The sequence below is a fragment of the Anolis sagrei genome, chromosome 6 (assembly GCF_037176765.1).
Source record: "Anolis sagrei isolate rAnoSag1 chromosome 6, rAnoSag1.mat, whole genome shotgun sequence".
Classification (NCBI taxonomy): Eukaryota; Metazoa; Chordata; class Lepidosauria; order Squamata; family Dactyloidae; genus Anolis; species Anolis sagrei.
In genome coordinates, this window is record NC_090026.1 from 19079962 (window position 1) to 19099988 (window position 20027).

The 20027-nt window shown below is 44.5% G+C and overlaps 2 protein-coding genes across 3 annotated transcripts in view; one reads left to right on the forward strand and one right to left on the reverse strand.

The window, feature by feature from the left end:
- Positions 1-9219, reverse strand: part of MBOAT7 (membrane bound O-acyltransferase domain containing 7) — a 33372-nt gene extending 24153 nt beyond the window's left edge. The window contains exon 1 of the mRNA XM_060780402.2: positions 9137-9219. The gene's annotated coding sequence lies outside the window, so the exon portion shown is untranslated. The remainder of the gene's footprint in view (positions 1-9136) is intronic.
- Positions 9220-9254: 35 nt separating this feature from the next.
- TSEN34 (tRNA splicing endonuclease subunit 34) lies at positions 9255-19046 on the forward strand. 2 transcript variants are annotated; one of them, XM_067469868.1, is made up of 5 exons: positions 9255-9504; positions 12004-12275; positions 13784-13931; positions 16759-17007; positions 18332-19046. In XM_067469868.1, the coding sequence occupies exons 1-5, from the start codon at positions 9255-9257 to the stop codon at positions 18517-18519; spliced, it is 1107 nt and encodes a 368-aa protein (XP_067325969.1). In that variant the 3' UTR covers positions 18520-19046. The 2 variants fall into 2 exon arrangements, with proteins under 2 accessions (XP_067325969.1, XP_067325970.1); XM_067469869.1 differs by having other exon boundaries at positions 13784-13922.
- The last annotated feature ends 981 nt before the right edge of the window (positions 19047-20027 follow it).

Genomic DNA, 20027 nt, shown 5'->3' on the forward strand with positions numbered 1-20027 from the left:
GTTCCATCTTATCTCCTGCACTGTGCTTATAATCTAATCTATTGTATATATTTTATTTATATTCTTCCTATCTCCTCGAAGGGATTCAGGGCGGATTCCAAACATAAAAGGAAAACAGACAAACATAAAAAGCAAACATTCAATGCCCCAACACAACAACAATACATCCATAAGTAACAGAATATGGCAACCAACTGCTGCTCAGGAAGGCGGTTCCATCTTGTCTCCTGCACTGTGCTTATAATCTAATCTAATCTATTGTATATACATATAATATTGATAATATTATAACGTAATACAATATATTACTAATAACAATAAAATGATATTATAATTATATATTTTATATTAAATGTAATATTACTAATAATATTACAGTATAATGTTATAGTACAATGTAACAGATAATATTAATATTGTACTATGATAATAATATAATATATTGTATTTACTTTTTACTTGTATACGGTTCTGGCCCAGCGTAACTGTCTGAATGGATCTCCCTCTACATCCCACCTCGGAGTTTAAGATCTTCTGGGGAGGCCCTGCTCTCGGTCCCGCCTCTATCACAAGTGAGATTGGCGGGGACAAGGAGCAGGGCCTTCTTGGTGGTGGCCACTCACCGGTGGAATTCACTCCCCGGGGAAGTTAGATCAGCGACATCCCCTCCTTTCCTTTAGAAGGAAATTAAAAACATGGATTTGGGTCCAGGCCTTTGGGCAATCTGGCAGATAAATAAAGGACTACGACGACTGATAGGAATAGACAATGTAGAATGAAATATGGACTCCAAGTTGTCAAATGTGGAGCTTGATATTGGTTTACTGACTGTGATATATATTGGTTGTTTTTAACTGTTATAACTGTTTTAAGTGCTGTTTTTATACGTTTATCTGTATTATTGTGCAGGCAGCGAATTGTGCCTTTTTGTAAGCTGCCCTGAGTCCCCCCTCGGGGGTTGAGAAGGGCGGGGTAGAAGTACACGAAATAAATAAATAAATAAATAAAATTGTAAGCTGCTCTGAGTCCCCTTTGGGGTGAGAAGGGCGGCATATAAATGTCGTAAATAAATAAATAAATAAACTCAACATATAAAAACAAACTATGACTTAACAACTAAAATTAAATAAAAATGTTATCAGACAAAAGAGAAAACATCAAACAGAAGCAACCATTTCCCAGTTCCTTGGGGGCAAATACACTGACAATTGTTCAAGATATCTATTGAGCTGGTGGGGCGAACAGAACACAGATACGGATGGAAGGATCCAGGAACATATTATGTTCATCTTCAAAGGGTGCATCTACATTGTAGAATTAATCCAGTTTGATGCCACTTTAACTGCCATGGCTCAGTGCTATGCAATCATGAAACTTGTAGTTTGGTGAATTTGGCAACTCCCATGATTCGATAGCGTTGAGCAATGGCAGCAAAAGTGATGTTAAACTGCATCGGTTCTACAGTGTAGATCAGGCATGGGTGAACTTCGGCCCTCCAGGTGTTTTGGACTTTAACTCCCACAATTCCTAACAGCCGGTAGGAATTGTGGGAGTTGAAGCCCAAAACACCTGGAGGGCCGAAGTTTGCCCATGCCTGGTATAATCAAACACTGTGCTCCCAGTCCTGATTATAATTCTCATTTAAGTGGATCACACCCAAACCAGTTACACACTCATTGCACAAGTCACGCCACCTCCTCCTGGCTCTTCCTTCCTTCCAGCTGCTTTATGCCAATGTCCTTGTCTTTCTAATCCCGTATCACACTCCCCACCGCATGCTTTCTATATTTAAGTAGGACTCCTTGGGCCAGATTAAAAGCAAGCGCCTTTCTAAAGATGCCAGCCAGACACAGACAGGGAGAAGGCAGCCAAGGAATCCTGGCACGTACCTTCCCTGCCTTTGTTTCCGAAACCTCAAAAAATATATCTATCATATTGCAGTAAGACAATCGGGGTGCTCTGCAACCTTTCCCAAACGAATTGTAGCCCTGATCCAAAAAGTAAACAGACAACATTTGGATTTGTAGTATGGCTTCCAGAATCCCTTAGCCACTGCTTGAGGAATTCTAAGACTTGGAGAGGTCCTGGATCCTGTAATGCAAAAAAAGTAACTTTTTCAAGTTCTGAAAATATAGATTCAAGCTTCATGAAGGTGTGGAAGGAGAAGAAAGCACACTGGTGCAGAGGGAAAAAAGGAAGTTTAAAAGGGGTGGGAGGAAACACCAAAAGTTACAAGTTACGTGCTTGAAAAAGAAATGGTGATGAAATTATATGTTCCTCTTTACGTGAAGCACGTAAGGAATTCAGGGTAAAGTTAAGCATAGCAACACATCCCTGAGAAAATAGGAAGTTCATCTACACTCAGAGGCGGCCCTAGGTAATTTTCAACGGTAAGCAAACAGTATTTTGCCCCCCCCCCCCCCCAACCAATCACTGATATATATTTTCTGTTCATCGTGGGAGTTCTGTGTGCCATATTTGGTTCAATTCCACCATTGGTGGAGTTCAGAATGCTCTTTGATTGTAGGTGAACTATACATCCCAGTAACTACACTTGCCGCACTTGCTCCCTTGCCTGGCCAGCTTTGGGTCCGGAGACGTGCCTGAAGACCCCAGCATGTGCACCAAAAGTCACCTCTTCTCCTGACTTTCTCCTCAGCCATTGGGACCAAGAGAGAGAGAGAGAGAGAGAGAGGTGGAGATGCCCACCTTTCCTGAAGATAGGCGCAAAAACAAAGGAGGGAGCGGAGGTGGGAGATACCTCCAGCCGGAGGGGCTCTCTCTCTCTCTCTCTCTTGGTCCCAATGGCTGAAGAGAAAGTCAGGAGAAGAGGCGACTTTTGGTGCGCATGCTGGGGTCTTCAGACACATCTCTGGACCCGAAGCGGGCCAGATGCGGCGGCTCTGCCCCTTGGCCCACCCGCGGATTGTGGAGAGGAGAGGAGGCAGATGGAGCGGCGGGGGATCGGGAAAGGGAGCCGGTCATGGGGAAGGGATCGAACGTGGAGAACGATTGAGCGCCGGCTCTGCTCACGCACCCAGTGGCCGGGTGGAGTAGGAACAAGAGGGGATAGGCGAGACTCAAGGGCCCAGCCCGTTTGGGAAGAGGATCGCCCGGCAAGGGAAGAAAGCCGAGGCTCCCCCCAGACTGCTAGGGCTGTTGTGAGCTGAGGGGGCGCTCCTCAAGTGGCGGTCGAGGGGCATTTACAGAGGCGCCTCTGCACCCCTGGCAAAAAAAAAGTGTTCTGCGACCGCTTACTTCGCTTAATGGATGAGCCGCCCCTGTGTACACTGTAGAATTGATCCATTTTGGCACCACTGCAATGCTATGAATTCATAGGAATTGTAGTTTGGTGAGCCACACAGATCCTTAATCCTTAGCATAAATTAATGGCAGTTAAAGTGGCGTCAAACTGCATCAATTCCACAATATAGATGCACTCTTTGATTCTGACTATATGCTGAGAGTATTTCATAGAATCATGGAGTTGGAAGAGACCTTGTGGGCTATCCAGTCCAAACCCCTGCCAAGAAGCAGGAAAATTGTATTCAAAGCACCCCCGACAGATGGCCATCCAGCCTCTGCTTAAAAGCCTCCAAAGAAGGAGCCTCCATCACACTCCAGAGCAGAGAGTTCCACTGCTGAACAGATCTCACCATTAGGAAATTCTTCCTAATGTTCAGGTGGAATCCCCTTTCCTGTAGTTTGGAGTCATTGTTTCGTATCCTAGTCTCCAGAGTAGCAGAAAACAAGCTTGCTCCCTCCTCCCTATGACTTCCTCTCACATATTTATACATGGCCCTCATCATGTCTCCTCTCATTCTTTTCTTCTGCAGGCTAAACATGCCCAGCTCTTTAAGCCGCTCCTCATAGGGCTTGTTCTCCAGACCCTGGTTCATTTTAGTCACCCTCCTCTGGACACATTTCAGCTTGTCAATATCTCCCTTCAATTGCAGTGCCCAGAACTGGACACAGTGTGATTCTAGGTATGGTCTGACCAAGGCAGAATAGAGGAGTAGCATGACTTCCTTGGATTTGGAGACTAGACTCCTATTTATGCAGGCCAAAATCCCACTGGCTTTTTTAGTCGCTGCATCACATTGTTGGCTCATGTTTAACTTGTTGTCCACAAGGACTCCAAGATCTTTTCCACACATACAGCTGTCAAGCCAGGCACCGTCCCCCATTCTTTATCTTTACATTTCAATTTTTCTGTCTAAGTGGAGTATCTTGCATTTGTCCCCGTTGAACTTCATTTTGTTAAGTTTTGGCCCATCTCTCTAATCTGTTAAGATTGTTTTGAATTCCGCTCCTGACTTCTGGGATATTTGCTATCCCAATTTGGTGTCGTCTGCAAACTTGATGATCGTGCATCTAAGTCAGTAGTTCTAACCCTTCATCTAAGTCAGTAGTTCTCAACCTGTGGGTCCCCAGATGTTTTGGCCTTCAACTCCCAGAAATCCTAACAGCTGGTAAACTGGTTAGTATGTCTAGGAGTTGTAGGCCAAAACGCCTGGGGATCCACAGGTTGAGAACCACTGATCTAAGTCATTAATAAAGATGTTGAACAGGACCGGACCCAGGACAGAACCCTGATTATGGCACTCCACTTGTCTCTTCTTTCCAGGATAAAGAGACAATTGGAAATGACTTTGTGATTTTGCTACTGTGTGATTATCTGATTTTAAGTAATATCACTGTTTTAATTTCTTATGTATTTGATTTTATATTGTTGTTATTGATATTGTGGCATTGAATTATTGCCTGTGTTAGCCGCCCTGAGTCCCCCCTTGGGGGTGAGAAGGGCGGGGTAGAAATGGTGTAAATAAATAATAATAATCTGTATATATAATAAAGAAGAGTGTTTGTTTGTATAGGACAGAGGGCGGACAGAGGGCGGAAGGGGTATGTGGCAGCGTTCTGATTGGCCAGCCTGAAAGTTCCAACATTCGGATTGGCTGCCGCAGTGGTGCTATTTGCATATGGTCTCTAATTGGCCAGCTTCAATAGGAGCCCCTGGTGGAGAAGAGGGTTCATGGCAGAAACGGGGCATGACAGAAGGAAATTTGCATATGGTCTCTGATTGGCCAGCCTCATTTCCAACATTCCGAGATGACAAAGAGAGGAAAGGAAAGGCCGGGGGCTGGGTCAGAACACTCCCAATACAGACCGAAATAGGCACACAGAGCCCCCATGACCCACTCGACATCCTACTGCAGTTTGGAGGAGGATGAACCATGGATGATGGGACTTGCGGTACCACCACTCACATTCTGAGACCGCTGTTAACCTCATCCAATGACTAATCAGGACCAAACTCCGCACATAGACCTCTCATGACCCACTGTACGTCCTGGTGTGGTTTGGCCGGCGATGGACCGTGGATTATGGGACTTGCAGTACCATTGTTCAATTCTTCAGACCACTGCAACCCTCATCCAATTACCGATAAATACCAAACTTGGCACACTGAGTCTCCATGACGCACTCTACATCCAGGTGCAGTTTGAAGGAGGATGCACCATGGACGATGGGACTTACAATACCTAAACTCCCTTCCTAAGACCATTACAACTGCCAACAATGATGGAACAGAACCACAATTTACACTAAGAGCCTGCATGACCCACTCTACATCCTGGTGCGGTTTGGAAGAATTTGGCAATGGATGATGGGACTTGCAATCATTTCACTCACTTCCTGAGATCACTGTGACCCTCGCCAATGACTTATCAAGACCAAACTTGGCAAGCAGAGTCCCCATGACCCACTCTACATCCTGGTGCACTTTCGAGGAGGAGAGACCATGGATGATGGGACTTGAAGTACCTCCACTCCCTTCCCAAGACTGCTGCAACCCTCATCTAATGTCCAAACAAAACCAAACTTCGCACACAGAGCCCCCATGACCCACTCTACATCCTAATACGGTTTGGAGTAGGGCATGCCATGGATGATGGGACTTGAAGTACCTCTACTCGCTTTCCGAGACTGCTGCAACCCTCAACAATGATTGAACAACACCAAACTTGGCACATAGACCTCTCATGACCCACTTTATGCCCTGGTGAGGTTTGACTGTGGATCGTGCATGGATTTTGGGACTTGCAGTACCTTCGCTCAATTCCTGAGACCACTGCAAAACATTATCCAATTTCCGATAAGGACCAAACTTGGCACACCGGGTCTCCATGATGCACTCTACATCCTGGTACGGTTTGGAGGATGATGCACCATGGACAATGGGACTTAGAGTACCTTCACTCAGTGAAACCACTGAGACCCTCATCCAATGACTGATGAAGACCAAACTTGGCACACAGAGCCCCCATGGCCAACTCAACATTCTGGTGAGGTTTGGGAGAGAACAGACTATGGATGATGGGACTTCAAGTACCTCCACTCACTTCCTAAGACTGGTGCAACCCTCATGTAATGACCAATCAAGACCAAACTTGGCACACAGAGCCCCCATGAGCGACTCTACATCTTGGTGCTGTTTGGAGGAGGACGGACAATGGATGATGGGACTTGCAGTACCTTCACTCACTTCCTGAAACCACAGTGACACTCATCCAAATACCAAGAAAGACCAAACTTGGCACAGAGAGCCCCCATGGCCAACTCAACATTCTGGTGATGTTTGAGGGAGACTATGGATTATGGGACTTGCAGTACCTTCACCCATGTTCTGAGACTGCTGTGATCCTCATCCAATGACTGATCAAGACCAAACTTAGCACACAGAGCCCCCATGACCCACTTTACGTCCTGCTGCAGTTTGAAAGGGGATGGACTTTGGGTGATGGGACTTGCAGTACCTTCACTCACTTACTGACACCACTGCCACCCTCATCTAATGACTGATAAAGACCAAACTTGGCACACAGAGCCCCCATGACACAGAGCCCTATATCCTGCTGCTATTTGTAGGAGGATGGGCCATGGATGATGGGACTTCAAGTACCTTCACTCACTTCCTGAAAATAATGCAGCCGTTATCCAAAGACCAATAAAGACCAAACTTGGCATACAGAACTGCCATTACCCACTTTCTCTAATAACCCGGGCAACGCCGGGTCCCCAAGCTAGTAAATAAATAAAGAGGAAGCATTGGTGAGCACTCTTTGGGTTCGTTCACTTGACCAATTACAGATCCACCTAACCGTAGTTTTGCCAAGTATTTCCCAACTATGAATAACACTAGTAAACAGTGACAGTAAATCAAGGATCAGAACTTAAAATTCATCATTCAGGCATCCAGAAAAGTAAATTGTTGTCTTTTTTTCAATCCACATAATCCTTGGTTTAGTAATTTTTGAGATTTTTAACAGCAGGGCAAGATTTTTATAGGGAATTCCCAAATGACTGATGAAAAAAAGGAACTCTATCCACCAAATTCCTCAAGAGGCTTGAAAAAAAGAGAGAAAATAGCCCCGTCGTCCCACAAGAGGATGAAAAGTGTGCCAAATGTCTTTGTGTGGCCTTTAGAAGGTATGTTGTCATACAGCTCTTGAGAGTATGGCTTAACAATGATGAGGCATATTATTGTTCTCCCCTGATCTTAGCTCAAATAAGTACAGGTTGGGTGTCCCTTCACCAATATTTGGAAACACAAAATACTCAAAAATTGGGGAGATGTCAGCTTTGCTTTCAATGTACACAAACTTTGTTTTGTGCATAAAATCGTTTACAATATTGCGTATAAAATATAACTCCCTATATCAGCGTTTCTCAACTTGGGGGGTCGGGACCCCTGGGGTGGTCGTGAGGGGGTGTCAGAGAGGTCACCAAAGACCATCAGAAAACACAGTATTTTCTGTTGGTCATGGCGGTTCTGTGTGGGAAGTTTGGCCCAATTCTATTGTTGGTGGGGTTCAGAATGCTCTTTGATTGTAGGTGAACTACAAATCTCAACAACTACAACTCCCAAACGTCAAAGTTTATTTATTTTTATTTATTTATTTCAATTACTTCTACCCCGCCCTTCTCACCCCCGAGGGGGGACTCAGGGCGGCTTACAAACGAAGGCACAATTTGATGCCTATATCACATTATACAAAACATACAAAAACAGTTTAAGCAAAATTAACTGGCTATGGGCCTGATCCTGCATATCAGATATTTACATTACGATTCATAACAGTAGCAAAATTAGAGTTATGAAGTAGCAACGAAAATAATTTTATGTTTGGGGGTCACCACATCATGAGGAAGGTTGAGAAACACTACCGTGTGTGTGTGTGTGTATTGCAAATATTCCAATATTTGAAATCCCAAATAATTCTGGTCTCAAGCATTTCAGTTAAGGGATACTCAATCTGTCATCGAGGGCAGCGGAGACCCCGCCTTCAAGTTGGTCTGACATGCAGCGGAGAGTTCCGCAGTTCCTAGAAGCCACAATTGGGACAAACTGATGAAATGTGCCCCAACAGACAGCTCAAACTGGGACTGCACTCAGCCTCTGGGCCTTCCTATCACTTTCCCCCAAGCCCTAACATTGTAACTATACATTATATGATCAAATCTGGAAAAAATCCCAGTTGAGATGCATCCACACTGTAAAATTAAGGCAATTTGATAGCATTTAAACTGCCATGGGTCAATACTATGAAATTATGGGATTTTAGTTTGGGACAGTTTGATAGCATTTAAACTGGCTTGGTTCAATACTATGTAATCATGGGATTTGTAGTTTGGAGAGGCAGAAGCACATTTTGGGGGAAAAATGCAAAAGCCCTTGTAAAACTACAACTGACAGGATTCCATAACATTGGGGGCATCTGCACTGTAGAATGAATGCAGTTTAATTGGTATGGAATCACTGGACTTGTAGTTCTGCAATGCTTTGCAAACTATAAGTCCTTAGTTTCCATAGAGAGCAAACTATAAGTCCTTAGTTTCCATAGAGAGCAAACTATAAGTCCTTAGTTTCCATAGAAAGCAAACTATAAGTCCTTAGTTTCCATAGCACTGAGTCATGTTAGTTTAAAGCGGTGTCAAACTGCGTTAACCTGACAGTGTAGATGCTCCCATCTCCCAGCCTAGGCCTTTGCTTGTAAATCCCTCCTCTCTCTCTTTTCTCTGCCCTCTCCCCTTTTCCCAAAGAGATCCTACACTCGACCCGTGCTCTCACCTTTTCAGGAGAAGCCTTCCCAAACACGTGTAGCTTGCCCGATCGTGGGAATGGGTGGAAGAAAGCGGGCAGGAGCCCACGAATGCGTGCAGGAGGGTTTTAGCCTCTTGCAAAAGCCATGCCTGGGATGGACCCAAGCCTTGCAAAGACCGCCTGCCTCTTCCTGTCTGCCTCGCACCGTTTCCTCTCCTTTGCAGTCGCTGCTGCTTGGTGCAAATGCTCCCCTTCTCTGCCTTCCTTTCCTTTCCTCCTCCGCTCCTTTCTTCTGAATCCACTCCGCAATTTCCCTATCGCCCGCCTTGAAGGCTCCCATTGGTCCAGCCTCGCATCGCTCCAGTCCCGGGAAGGACGCAAGAGGAGTTCAAAGGGTAGGGCGACCTGGATTGAAACCGGTTTAAGAGCGGGTGTGGAGAGCCCAAGAATCGGGGTTTCGCTGGAAACCCCTATATAATGCCCTCCTAATATGTTGGGACTACAGCACCCATCATCTGCTAGCTGGGGGTGATGGGATTTGTAGCCACAACACTTCTTGTCTTTTTTGTTGTTGTTCCATGTGCTTTTAAAGCACTTTTTTTTGAACAATTCTGTTTCATTGTGTTGGACTACAGTACCCATTAGCTGATGTCTGGGGAAGATGGGATTTGTAGTCACAACACCTCTGGGTTTTTTTAATTCCATGTGCTCGTTTGGAACAATTCTATGCTTCATTATGTTTGACTATAGCACCCATTCGTTGCTGTCTGGGATGATGGGAGTTGTAGTCACAACACACCTGACTTTTTTAGGTTCAATGTGTTTTTTAAAGTTTTCGTTTTTTAAACTATTCTATGTTTAATTGTATTGCACCACAGCACCCATCAGTTGCCGGCTGTGGACGATGGGAGTTGTAGTCACAACACATCTATCTTTTTCGGTTCTATGTGCTGTGTTTTTAACTATTCTATGTTTAATTATATTGCACCACAGCACCCATCAGCTGCCGGCTGGGGATGATGGGAGTTGTAGTCACAACACATCTGTCTTTTTTGGTTCTATGTGCTGTGTTATAACTGTTCTGTGTTTAATTGTATTGCACTAAGCACCCATCAGCTGCTGGCTGGAGATGATGGGAGTTGGAGTCACAACACATCTAACTTTTTTGGTTCTATGTGCTGTGTTTTTAACTATTCTGTGTTTAATTGCATTGCACTACAGCACCCATCAGCTGCCAGCTGGGGATTATGGGAGTTGTAGTCACAACACATCTTTTTTGGTTCTATATGCTGTGTTTTTAACTATTTCATGTTTAATTGCATTGCACTACAGTACCCATCAGCTGCCGGCTGGGGACGATTGGGAGTTGTAGTCACAACACATCTAGCTTTTTTGGTTCTGTGTGCTGTGTTTTAACTGTTCTGTGTTTAATTGCATTGCACTACAGCACCCATCAGCTGCCGGCTGGGGACAATGGGAGTTGTAGTTGTAGTTCTATGTTTAATTGTGTTGCACCACAGCACCCATCAGCTGCCAGCTGGGGATTATGGGAGTTGTAGTCACAACACATCTAGCTTTTTTGGTTCTATGTGCAGTGTTTTAACTGTTCTGTGTTTAATTGCATTGCACTACAGCACCCATCAGCTGCCGGCTGGGGACAATGGGAGTTGTAGTCACAACACATCTAGCTTTTTTGGTTCTATGTGCTATGTGTTAAATTGCATTGCACTACAGCACCCATCAGCTGCCAGCTGGGGACGATGGCAGTTGTAGTCACAACATATCTATCTTTTTTGGTTCTATGTGCTGTGTTTTTAACTATTCTATGTTTAATTGCATTGCACCACAGCACCCATCAGCTGCCTGCTGTGGACGATGGGAGTTGTAGTCACAACACCTCTTTTTTTTTTGGTTCTATGTGCTGTGTTTTTAACTATTCTGTGTTTAATTGTATTGAACTAAGCACCCATCAGCTGCTGGCTGGGGATGATGGGAGTTGTAGTCACAACACATCTAGCTTTTTTGGTTCTCCGTGCTTTTAACTATTCTATAAGACCTCATCACTAGAGAATGAATCCACTTTAAATCCGGCAGAATTCTGGGGTTTGTAGTTTAGTGAGGAGCCTTTAACAGCCTCACTATAATACAAACCCTGGAATTCTGCAAGAGGTAGAAACCAGATTTTAAGTGTGATGAAATAGTATGTTAAATTGCATTGGAATAAGCACCCATCAGCTACTGGCTGGGGATGATGGGAGTTGTAGTCACAACACACCTGGCCTTTTTGGGTTGTTTCATTTCATTTTAAGTATTTGTTTTTAACTATTAAGTTTCATTGTGTTGGTTCATTACACCCAGCTGGGGATGATGGGAGTTGTAGTCACAACATCTCTTGACTTTTTTGGACTTCAGGTACTGTAGAATTGAGGCAGCTTGGCACCACTTTAATGGCCATGGATCAATGTTATGGAATCTTGGAAGTTCTAGTATTAATTTTACAAGATCTTTAGCCTTCTCTGCACAATAGTGTTGGTGCCTTCCCAAACTACACATCCCATAATCCCATAACATTGAGCTATGGTAGTTTAAGTGGTGTCAAACCATGTTCCTTCTACTGTGTAGATCAGGCATGGGCAAACTTGGGCCCTCCAGGTGTTTTGGACTTCAACTCCCACAATTCCTACTGGCTGTTAGGAATTGTGGGTGTTGAAATCCAAAACACCTGGAGGGCCCAAGTTTGCCCATGCCTGATCTAGGTCCTCGAACGCAACTCGTATTAATCATTATGCAAACAATCAAATCTGCAAATGTGGAGGGACAACTGTCACCCTCACCTCAAAGACAATTAGTGGTATGATGCTTTGTGTATTTTGATCCTCTCCCTTCTTCTCAAGGAGACATGCATCCAGGCCCAGACATGATCCGAATTCACATCCTGGAGGGAAAGGCTTTGGTGTGGAATTACGCTGATGCATGGCGCATCCGAGAGGAGCATCGCATAGTTGGCACGCTGTTTGGGGCATTGGCTCGGAAGCCACGCCAGAACGTGAGGCTGGGGCTTCCTCTGCAGTTGCTCCCGGAAGAAGCCCGGCTGCTGCTGGAAAACGGCCTGGCAATCCTGTGTAAAAACCCAGCATCCCCAGCCCTTGGGGAGGATACAAGCCAGGTGATAAGCCATCACAGTATTGCTCTTTAGAGAGGAAAACATCCCAAACCTTGTGATTTGTTTTTTATCATGTCAGAAGTGACTTGAAAATATACTGCAAGTTGCTTCTGGTGTGAAAGAATCAGCCATCTGCAAGAGGAAGCCCAGCCTCCCCCAGATCCTGTGGGAGGCTTCTCTCATGTCCCTGCATGAGAAGCTGGAGCTGACAGATGGGAGCTCACCCCATCTCCAGGTCATAAGGGTTTAACCCATTGTGCCACTGCAGCTCCCTAAACCTTGTGATGAAAGTAGAGAACAGTTCCTTTTGTTGCCACAGTCTACATATCATGGTTGGGATACAAGTGAACTTCTGGTTGTTGTCGGACTGTAACTCACATCATCCTCATGCATTTTAAACAATGATGGAGGAAATATTGCTGACAGGGAGCTCTGGCGTGGGCTGGTCCATGAGGTCACAAAGAGTCGGAAGCGACTGAATGAATAAAGAACAAACAACAAAGGAGGAAATATAGAAGTGGTGGTTCAATATATTTTAATAAACATGTTCTCTGCCCTGTCCAGTAAGTAAGTGCTAATTATATGTATTGTCGAAGGCTTTCATGGCAGGAATCACTGGGTTGTTGTAGGTTTTTTCGGGCTATATGGCCATGGTCTAGAGGCATTCTCTCCTGACGTTTCGCCTGCATCTATGGCAAGCATCCTCAGAGGTAGTGACCCAGCAACTCCCAAATGTCAAGGTCTATTCTCCCCAAACTCCACCAGTGTTCACATTTGGGCATATTGAGCATTCGTGCCAAATTTGGTCCAGATATATCATTGTTTAAGTCCACGGTGCTCTCTGGATGCAAGTGAACTACAACTCCAAAACTCAAGGTCAATGCCCACCAAAGCCGTCCAGTATTTTCTGTTGGCCATGGGAGTTCTGTGTGCCAAGTTTGATTCAATTCTTTTGTTAGTGGAGTTCAGAAAGCTCTTTGATTTTAGGTGAACTATAAATCCCAGCAACTACAACTCCCAAATGACAAAATCAATCCCCCCAAATTTTCATTCACTGGCCAAATTTGATCCAGTGAACGAAAATACATCCTGCATATCAGATATTTACATTACGATTCATAACAGTAGCAAAATTATAGTTATGAAGTAGCAACGAAAGTAATTTTATGGTTGGGGGTCACCACAACATGAGGAACTGTATTAAGGGGCCGCAGCATTAGGAAGGTTGAGAACTACTAAACTAGAATATAGCAATAGAAACAACATCTGATATAAAATATAGACTTATGACTGTACGAGCCTAGATAATTTTTTTCAACATATTTTGACAATGGTGCTTTGAAAGCTTGCATTTGTGCATTTTGGGTGGCCAATAAAGGCATCACTCTTTTTGTAGTGTTTTGGTTGCAGTAATTGTGCTACTTGTAATCCATTAGTTACAAGCTCTATCCAAATTTGATTGGAAATGCAGAAAGGTAGGGAGTATTGATCTTCCCCATTTGTCTCTGCAGGAGGTGGCTGCTTACCAAAAAGAGCTGGAAGAGAACTATCAGGAGCAGTTTCGCCTTGCGGCTGAACAGCGGAAGGCCCTCCTGGACACTCTGGCAGAACGTATAGCCCAGGGCCGGGCAAAGAAGAGGCAACGGGAAGGTGAAGAAGGTGAGCAGCACTGGTAGTTAGATGGAATGATGACTTGTCTTCAGAGATATAGGACATGGCTTTTTAAACAGTGGCTCCTGGCCACAAACAAGAGTCCCCTTAGCTCAGTGTTGGGGTCGTGAAAACTTTGGCTACAGTAAAAAGTTTCTGAATCTGTTATCACCAATGTGCATCATTTACAGTAGACTCTGCAGAAAATGCTTCAGCTGTACTTCATAAAAAGACAAATCAGCCTCTTTATCAAGCCTTGCTGATTTATTACACCATGTAACAGAATATGAAAAAAAAAATTCTGCTCCTGGTTTAAAAGTGTCATTTCCTGTTTCATTTTGCAGTGCTTGCTTTGAAAGTAGTTTTTATACTCGAGAAACTTCATTTTTGTGGCTGCCACAAACTGTTGAATTGGAGATTAGGATGCGGAACAATGGCTTCAAACTACAAGAGAGGAGATTCCATCTGAACATAAGGAAGAACTTCCTGACTGTGAGAGCCGTTCAGCAGTGGGGCTCTTTGTCCTGGAGCATAGTGGAAGCTCCTTCTTTGGAAGCTTTTAAACAGAGGCTGGATGGCCATCTGTCAGGAGTGATTTGAATGCAATATTCCTGCTTCTTGGCAGGGGGTTGGATTGGATGGTCCACGAGGTCTCTTCCAACTCTATGATTCTATGATTCTATAATTCTATGGTTGAGACTCAATCAGATATTGATTGAAAAACTACAGCAAAATATGTCAGAAATATTAAATATTAATTAACCAGGTATTTTTTATTACAAAAGTGTGAGTCAAGCACTGAAAAAGTCGGTAGGCTGAAGCCTGTTAGAGTTATTGGACCAAAGCGAGTGTCATCCTGAGGAGTGTGAGGTAAACCTCTGTGTGAGAGAACCCATGTTTAAAGCTCCAGTGTGTGAAGGCTGCTGCGTATAAAGCTGCTATGTATTTGTTTATTTGTGTTATAGAAACCTTGTTATTATAAATAGTGCAACTACTGTATTTTATTTTACTAGAAAGATAACGCTCCTATGGAAGATATAACATTGGTCTATGAGTTTATGTTCTTCTTAACACGTTCTAGTGGTGCTGGGTCACGCTACTCCTGATAAGTTACTCTGCTGTGCATTTATGAGGAGGGCATTTTGTTAAAAAGCCTGCTCGCCCTACAGGGGTTATGGGCCCAGTATAGCCCAGTACAGACTAGTAGAGACAAGTTGAAAAGTAGTTGTTACACTCCAGAAACTTCATTTTTGTGGCTGCCACAAACTGTGTTGAATTGGTTAAGACTGTATCAGATATACATTGAAAAACTACAGGAAAATGTACTGGAGGATGTCTTGCAAAAACAACGTTCTGGCAGTTTAATGAACTTTTCCCATATTTTTATGATAGAACCAATTAGGAAATGACATTTACAACCCAGACACAAAAATCATTCTACATAACGTTATTAATGTTATTGTATCTGTCTCATGTTCTTCAAACTTTCCTGTCTGCAACTCCTAGTTACCGTACTCTTTGACAATTGGGAAAGTAGATGACTTTGTTCTCTTGACTGGAGGCAAAGGTGCAAAATTGGCCTGCATTTTTTTCCTGCTTCCCTCCTTCATGATTTCACATGATCTATATACAGGTTAAGAGAAATTGTGCCCTTTGGATCTTGTTAGATTCCAACTCCCATCAGCCCTAGTCAGCTTTGGAGATTATCATGGATGATGGGAGTCTATCCAGCAACATCCGAAGACCCTAGGCTCCCTACCCTTGCTTTAAACACATATCCACAACTTGCCTTGGAGCTGAAAAGCTGGGTCAGGCTTACCACACAAGGCACCAACATATATGCTGGAATACAGCTCTTTTGATCTTCAGCCATCCTAGCCAGATGTGTATGATGAGGGGAGTTGCAGTTGAGGGCATTGGATATAGACATTTTTTTCATGTCAGGAACGACTTGAGAAACTGCAAGTCACTTCTGGTGTGAGAGAATTGGTCGTCTGCAAGGAGCCCAGTTGTTTTACCATCCTGTGAGAGGCTTCTCTCGTGTCCCTGCAAGGGAAGCTGGAGCTGACAGGTGGGAGCTCACCCTGCTCCCCAGATTCCAACCGCTGACCTTTCAGTCAACAGCCCTGCCGGCACAAGGGTTTAACCCATTGTGCCACTGGAGGCTCCTTGCAAAGTCAATCAGTGAGGGTATTTGCATAGAGGTAGCTTGGCTGTTGTGCCTGGAGGCATCCTTTGTTTAGGAGGTGTTAACTGGCACTTGGTTGTTTGTGGTCTGGAGTTCTCCTGTTTCTGAGTGGTGTTCTTTAGTTATGGTACTCTTTGCCAATTGAAAAAGTAGATGACTTTGTTGTCTTGACTGGAGGCAAAGGTGCAAAATTAGCCTGCATTTTTTCCTGCTTCCCTACTTCATGATTTCACATGATCTATATACAATTTTCAGGTTAAGAGAAATTGTGCCCTTTGGATCTTGTTAGATTCCAACTCCCATCAGCCCTAGTCAGCTTTGGAGATTATCATGGATGATGGGAGTCTATCCAGCAACATCTGAAGACTTGATTCTGGTGTTTTTTAATACTGGCAGCCAGATTTTGCTCATTTTAATGGTTTCTTTCTTTCTGTTGAAGTTGTTCACGTGCTTGGGAATTTCAATGGCTTCTTAGTAACATAACATGATGGTTATCAGAGTGGTCCAGCATTTCTGGAGCTCACCCTGCTCCCCAGATTCGGTCAGCAGTCCTGCCAGCAGAAGGGTCACCACTGTGGGCTCCGGATATAGACTAACGTAGGTCTTTTAGGCCCTCTGGTCCCAATCCACCTCTCCTTTCAATTCCAGAGCCTTCCTCCAAGCTTGCAGAGCCCAGTTTTGTGCTTCCTCGAGACTCAATGATGGTCCAGCTCCCAACAGAAAGGATCAACCCAGGCCAAGAAGAAGTGGTGGACTGGCACGTCCCTTCCAAAGACTGGCCTTACACGGGACAACCAGACCACGAGGCACATTATCGCATTTTCCGAAACCTCTGGGAAAGGGGCTTCTATGTCACCAGTGGGAGCAAGTTTGGGGGCAACTTCCTTGTTTATCCAGGTAGCGAAAGGTTCTTGGAAGGGAGGGAAGCTGGGAAACAGGTACTGGGGTCATCAGAAGCAGACCCCCCTGGGGAGCCTCTTCAATTGCAGAACGAAATGTCAGAGCTCGCCATGAGCCGTGGAGGCAAATTGAAAACCAGCTGGAGAGCCATCCCTCACTCTTCATCTTTCGGCCTAGGAAGGAATTGAATATTCATCTAAGCTGGGCTTTGTTGACCCGCTACTGAGGGCAGATTGGAAGTGCGGAATAGGGAGGGCTGTTTTACTTAAGTCTGCAGCCTCAGTCTAATTTAATGCATGCGGGAAGAGGGAGTCCAAAGTAGAGAGGGGGAAAATGCTAAAATGGATGTGTGGTGGAGGAGAGCCATCCATTCCGCTTCCACTGGCAACCCGCCATGAATGGATTAACCTTCAGAGAATGGAGCTCTCTATCGAAACATGTTTTGCAGCCCAACCCTAATCTCTCTCTCTTTAATATCCTTGTCATTGTCTGTACTTGCTGCCTTCCAAGTGATTGATCACAATTCCCATAATCCCCAGCCTTAGATTGCTTGCAGAGGAGATCTTCGCTAGGATGCAATTTTCGAAATGGGATCCTTCTAGAAAAAAAAAAGATGGCTAAGGTGTTGCAAGCCCAAAATGTCTAAAGGACTATTTGCAATGCATGTTTTAGTACGAAGAGTAGTTTTGAGGAAAATGAAGTTTTTAAAAATGCTTTCTTAAAGTTGCATCTTCCAAATGTGTTGTACTATGAGCCTTACCATCTATATCAGGGATGGGCAAACTTCAGCCCTCCATGTGTTTTGGATTTCAACTCCCATAATTCCTAACAGTCTCAGGCCCCTTCTTTTTGTCCCTCAGCTGCTTAAGTGTTTTGGACTTCAACTCCCACAATTCCTAACAGCCTCAGGCCCCTTCCTTTCCCCCCTCAGCCGCTTAAGCGGCTGAGGGGGGAAAGGAAGGGGCTTGAGGCTGTTAGGAATTGTGGGAGTTGAAGTCCAAAACATTCGGAGAGCCCAAATTTGCCCATGCCTACTATATAATATTCAGTGTATCCAAAGTAAACAAAGCTAAGTGTCCACACACATACATTGTAAATGCAAAATATATTTTAAGGGCCCAACCATGCAGGCTTATGTTCCATTAATGACATTGCTATGAATTGTGGGAGTTGAAGTCCAAAACTCCTGGCAAGCCCAAGTTTGCCCATACCAGATCTTTATAGCCAGCATGCTTGCAGATGTAGACCAATACATCTGAAAGGTGTCAAAACAAAAGATAGCATAGGAAAATATTATTAGTTGTTCTCTCTATTCTTACAGGTGATCCCATGCGGTTCCACGCTCATTACATTGCCCTCTGTGTCCCTCGAGATACCCCTCTCTCCTTGTGTGACATCATCAGCGCTGGACGCCTGGGTACCAACGTCAAGAAGACTGTTTTGCTCTGTTCAGCAGACGAAGACGGGACTGTGGCATATACATCTTTACAATGGACGGGGATGCAGTGAGAACAGGGCTGTCTTCATGAACGAACTATGGTTATATCTCCTATGGCTGTGTCTTGTTCACGTTTGATATGTATAGGTAAAGAACGTGTGGGCTTCGTGTGGCATCCCAACTCTATTTTTGTAGCTCTCAGCATACTTCCAAGAACTAAATCAAATCAGGCCCCCCCTGGTGGCACAGCTGACCGAAAGGTCGCAGGCTCAAACCGGGTAAGCTCCTGCTGTTAGCTCCAGCTTCTGCCAACCTAGCAGTTCGAAAACATGCAGATGTAAGTAGATCAATAGGTGCTCCGATGGGAAGGTAACAATGTTCCATGCAGTCATGCTCACCACATGACCTTGGAGATGTCTATGGGCAACACTCTTCGGCTTAGAAATTGAGAAGAGCACCATCCCCCAGTCAGACATGACTAGACTTAATGATAAGGGGGAAATCTTTATCTTTTTATACCAAAGACACACACCCAGATGTGTCTTCCCCAACATCACTTCCAAAAGCTTTAATAAACAGCTAAAATACAAACTTGAAATGACATGGCATTCCTTTCAGCTATATAAAAATTGATCGGTCTGTCCTGCTGTGGGGATGAAAAAGGGCTCCTGCACCAGCTGCACATGTTCCATGTTTGAATTCTTGTTGTGTTTATAGAAGTACTTTAAATAGCCATCCCCTTGACTATGTGTATTTAGCAAGAGATGTTTTTGCATCTCTTAAGGTAGGAATGGGTAAACCGAGACCCGGGGGCCAGATGCAGCCCCTTGGGCTCTTTTCTCAGGACCGCCTCTCTCTCACCATCCTATCCTTCCTTCCTTCCTTCTCTCTTTCCTTCCTCCTTCCCTCCCTTACCACCTTTCTCCTTCCCTTCCACCCTTTTATCCTTGTTTTCTCCTTCCCTCTCTCCCTTTCTCCTTCCCTCCCTTTTGTCTTTCCTTCCCTTTCCTCCTTTTCTCCCTTCCTCCACTCCCTTCCACCCTTTTGTCCTTCCTTCCCTCTCTTTTTCTTTCCTTTCCTCCCTCCCATCCCTTTTTCTCAATTTCCTTCCAACCTTTCTTCCTTCTCTTTCCTTCCTCCTTCCCTCCCTTACCACCTTTATCCTTCCCCTTTTCCTTCCCTTCCACCCTTTCATCCTTCTTTTCTCCCTCCTTCCCTCTTTCTCCTTCCCTTCCCTTTCATCTGTCCCTTCCTTCCTTTTCTCCCTTCCACCCTTTTGTCCTTCCTTTCCTCTTTTTCTTTCCTTTCCTCCCTCCTATCCCTCTTTCTCAATTTCCTTCCGCACTTTCTCCCTTCTCTCTTTCCTTCCTCTTTCCATTCCTTCTTTCCATTCTTCTCTTCCTACCTTCCTTCCTCCTTCCATTCCTTCCTTCCATCTCTCTCTTTCTCCTTCCCTTCCATCCTTCCCTCCCTTTCGTCTTTCCTTCCTTCTCTCTCTCCTTCCTCCTTTTCTTCCCTCCTTCTCTCCTTCCATCACCTGGCAGCCCATCCCCCTATCAGGTAATGCAGACATGCAGCC

Coding starts and splice junctions, on each gene's coding strand:
- TSEN34 (XM_067469868.1), top strand. CDS start 9,255: ATGCCTGGGATGGACCCAAGCCTTGCAAAGACCGCCTGCCTCTTCCTG. Junction 9,505..12,003: donor ACGCAAGAGGAGTTCAAAGG/GTAGGGCGACCT, acceptor CTTCTTCTCAAG/GAGACATGCATCCAGGCCCA. Junction 13,932..16,758: donor GCAACGGGAAGGTGAAGAAG/GTGAGCAGCACT, acceptor TTTCAATTCCAG/AGCCTTCCTCCAAGCTTGCA.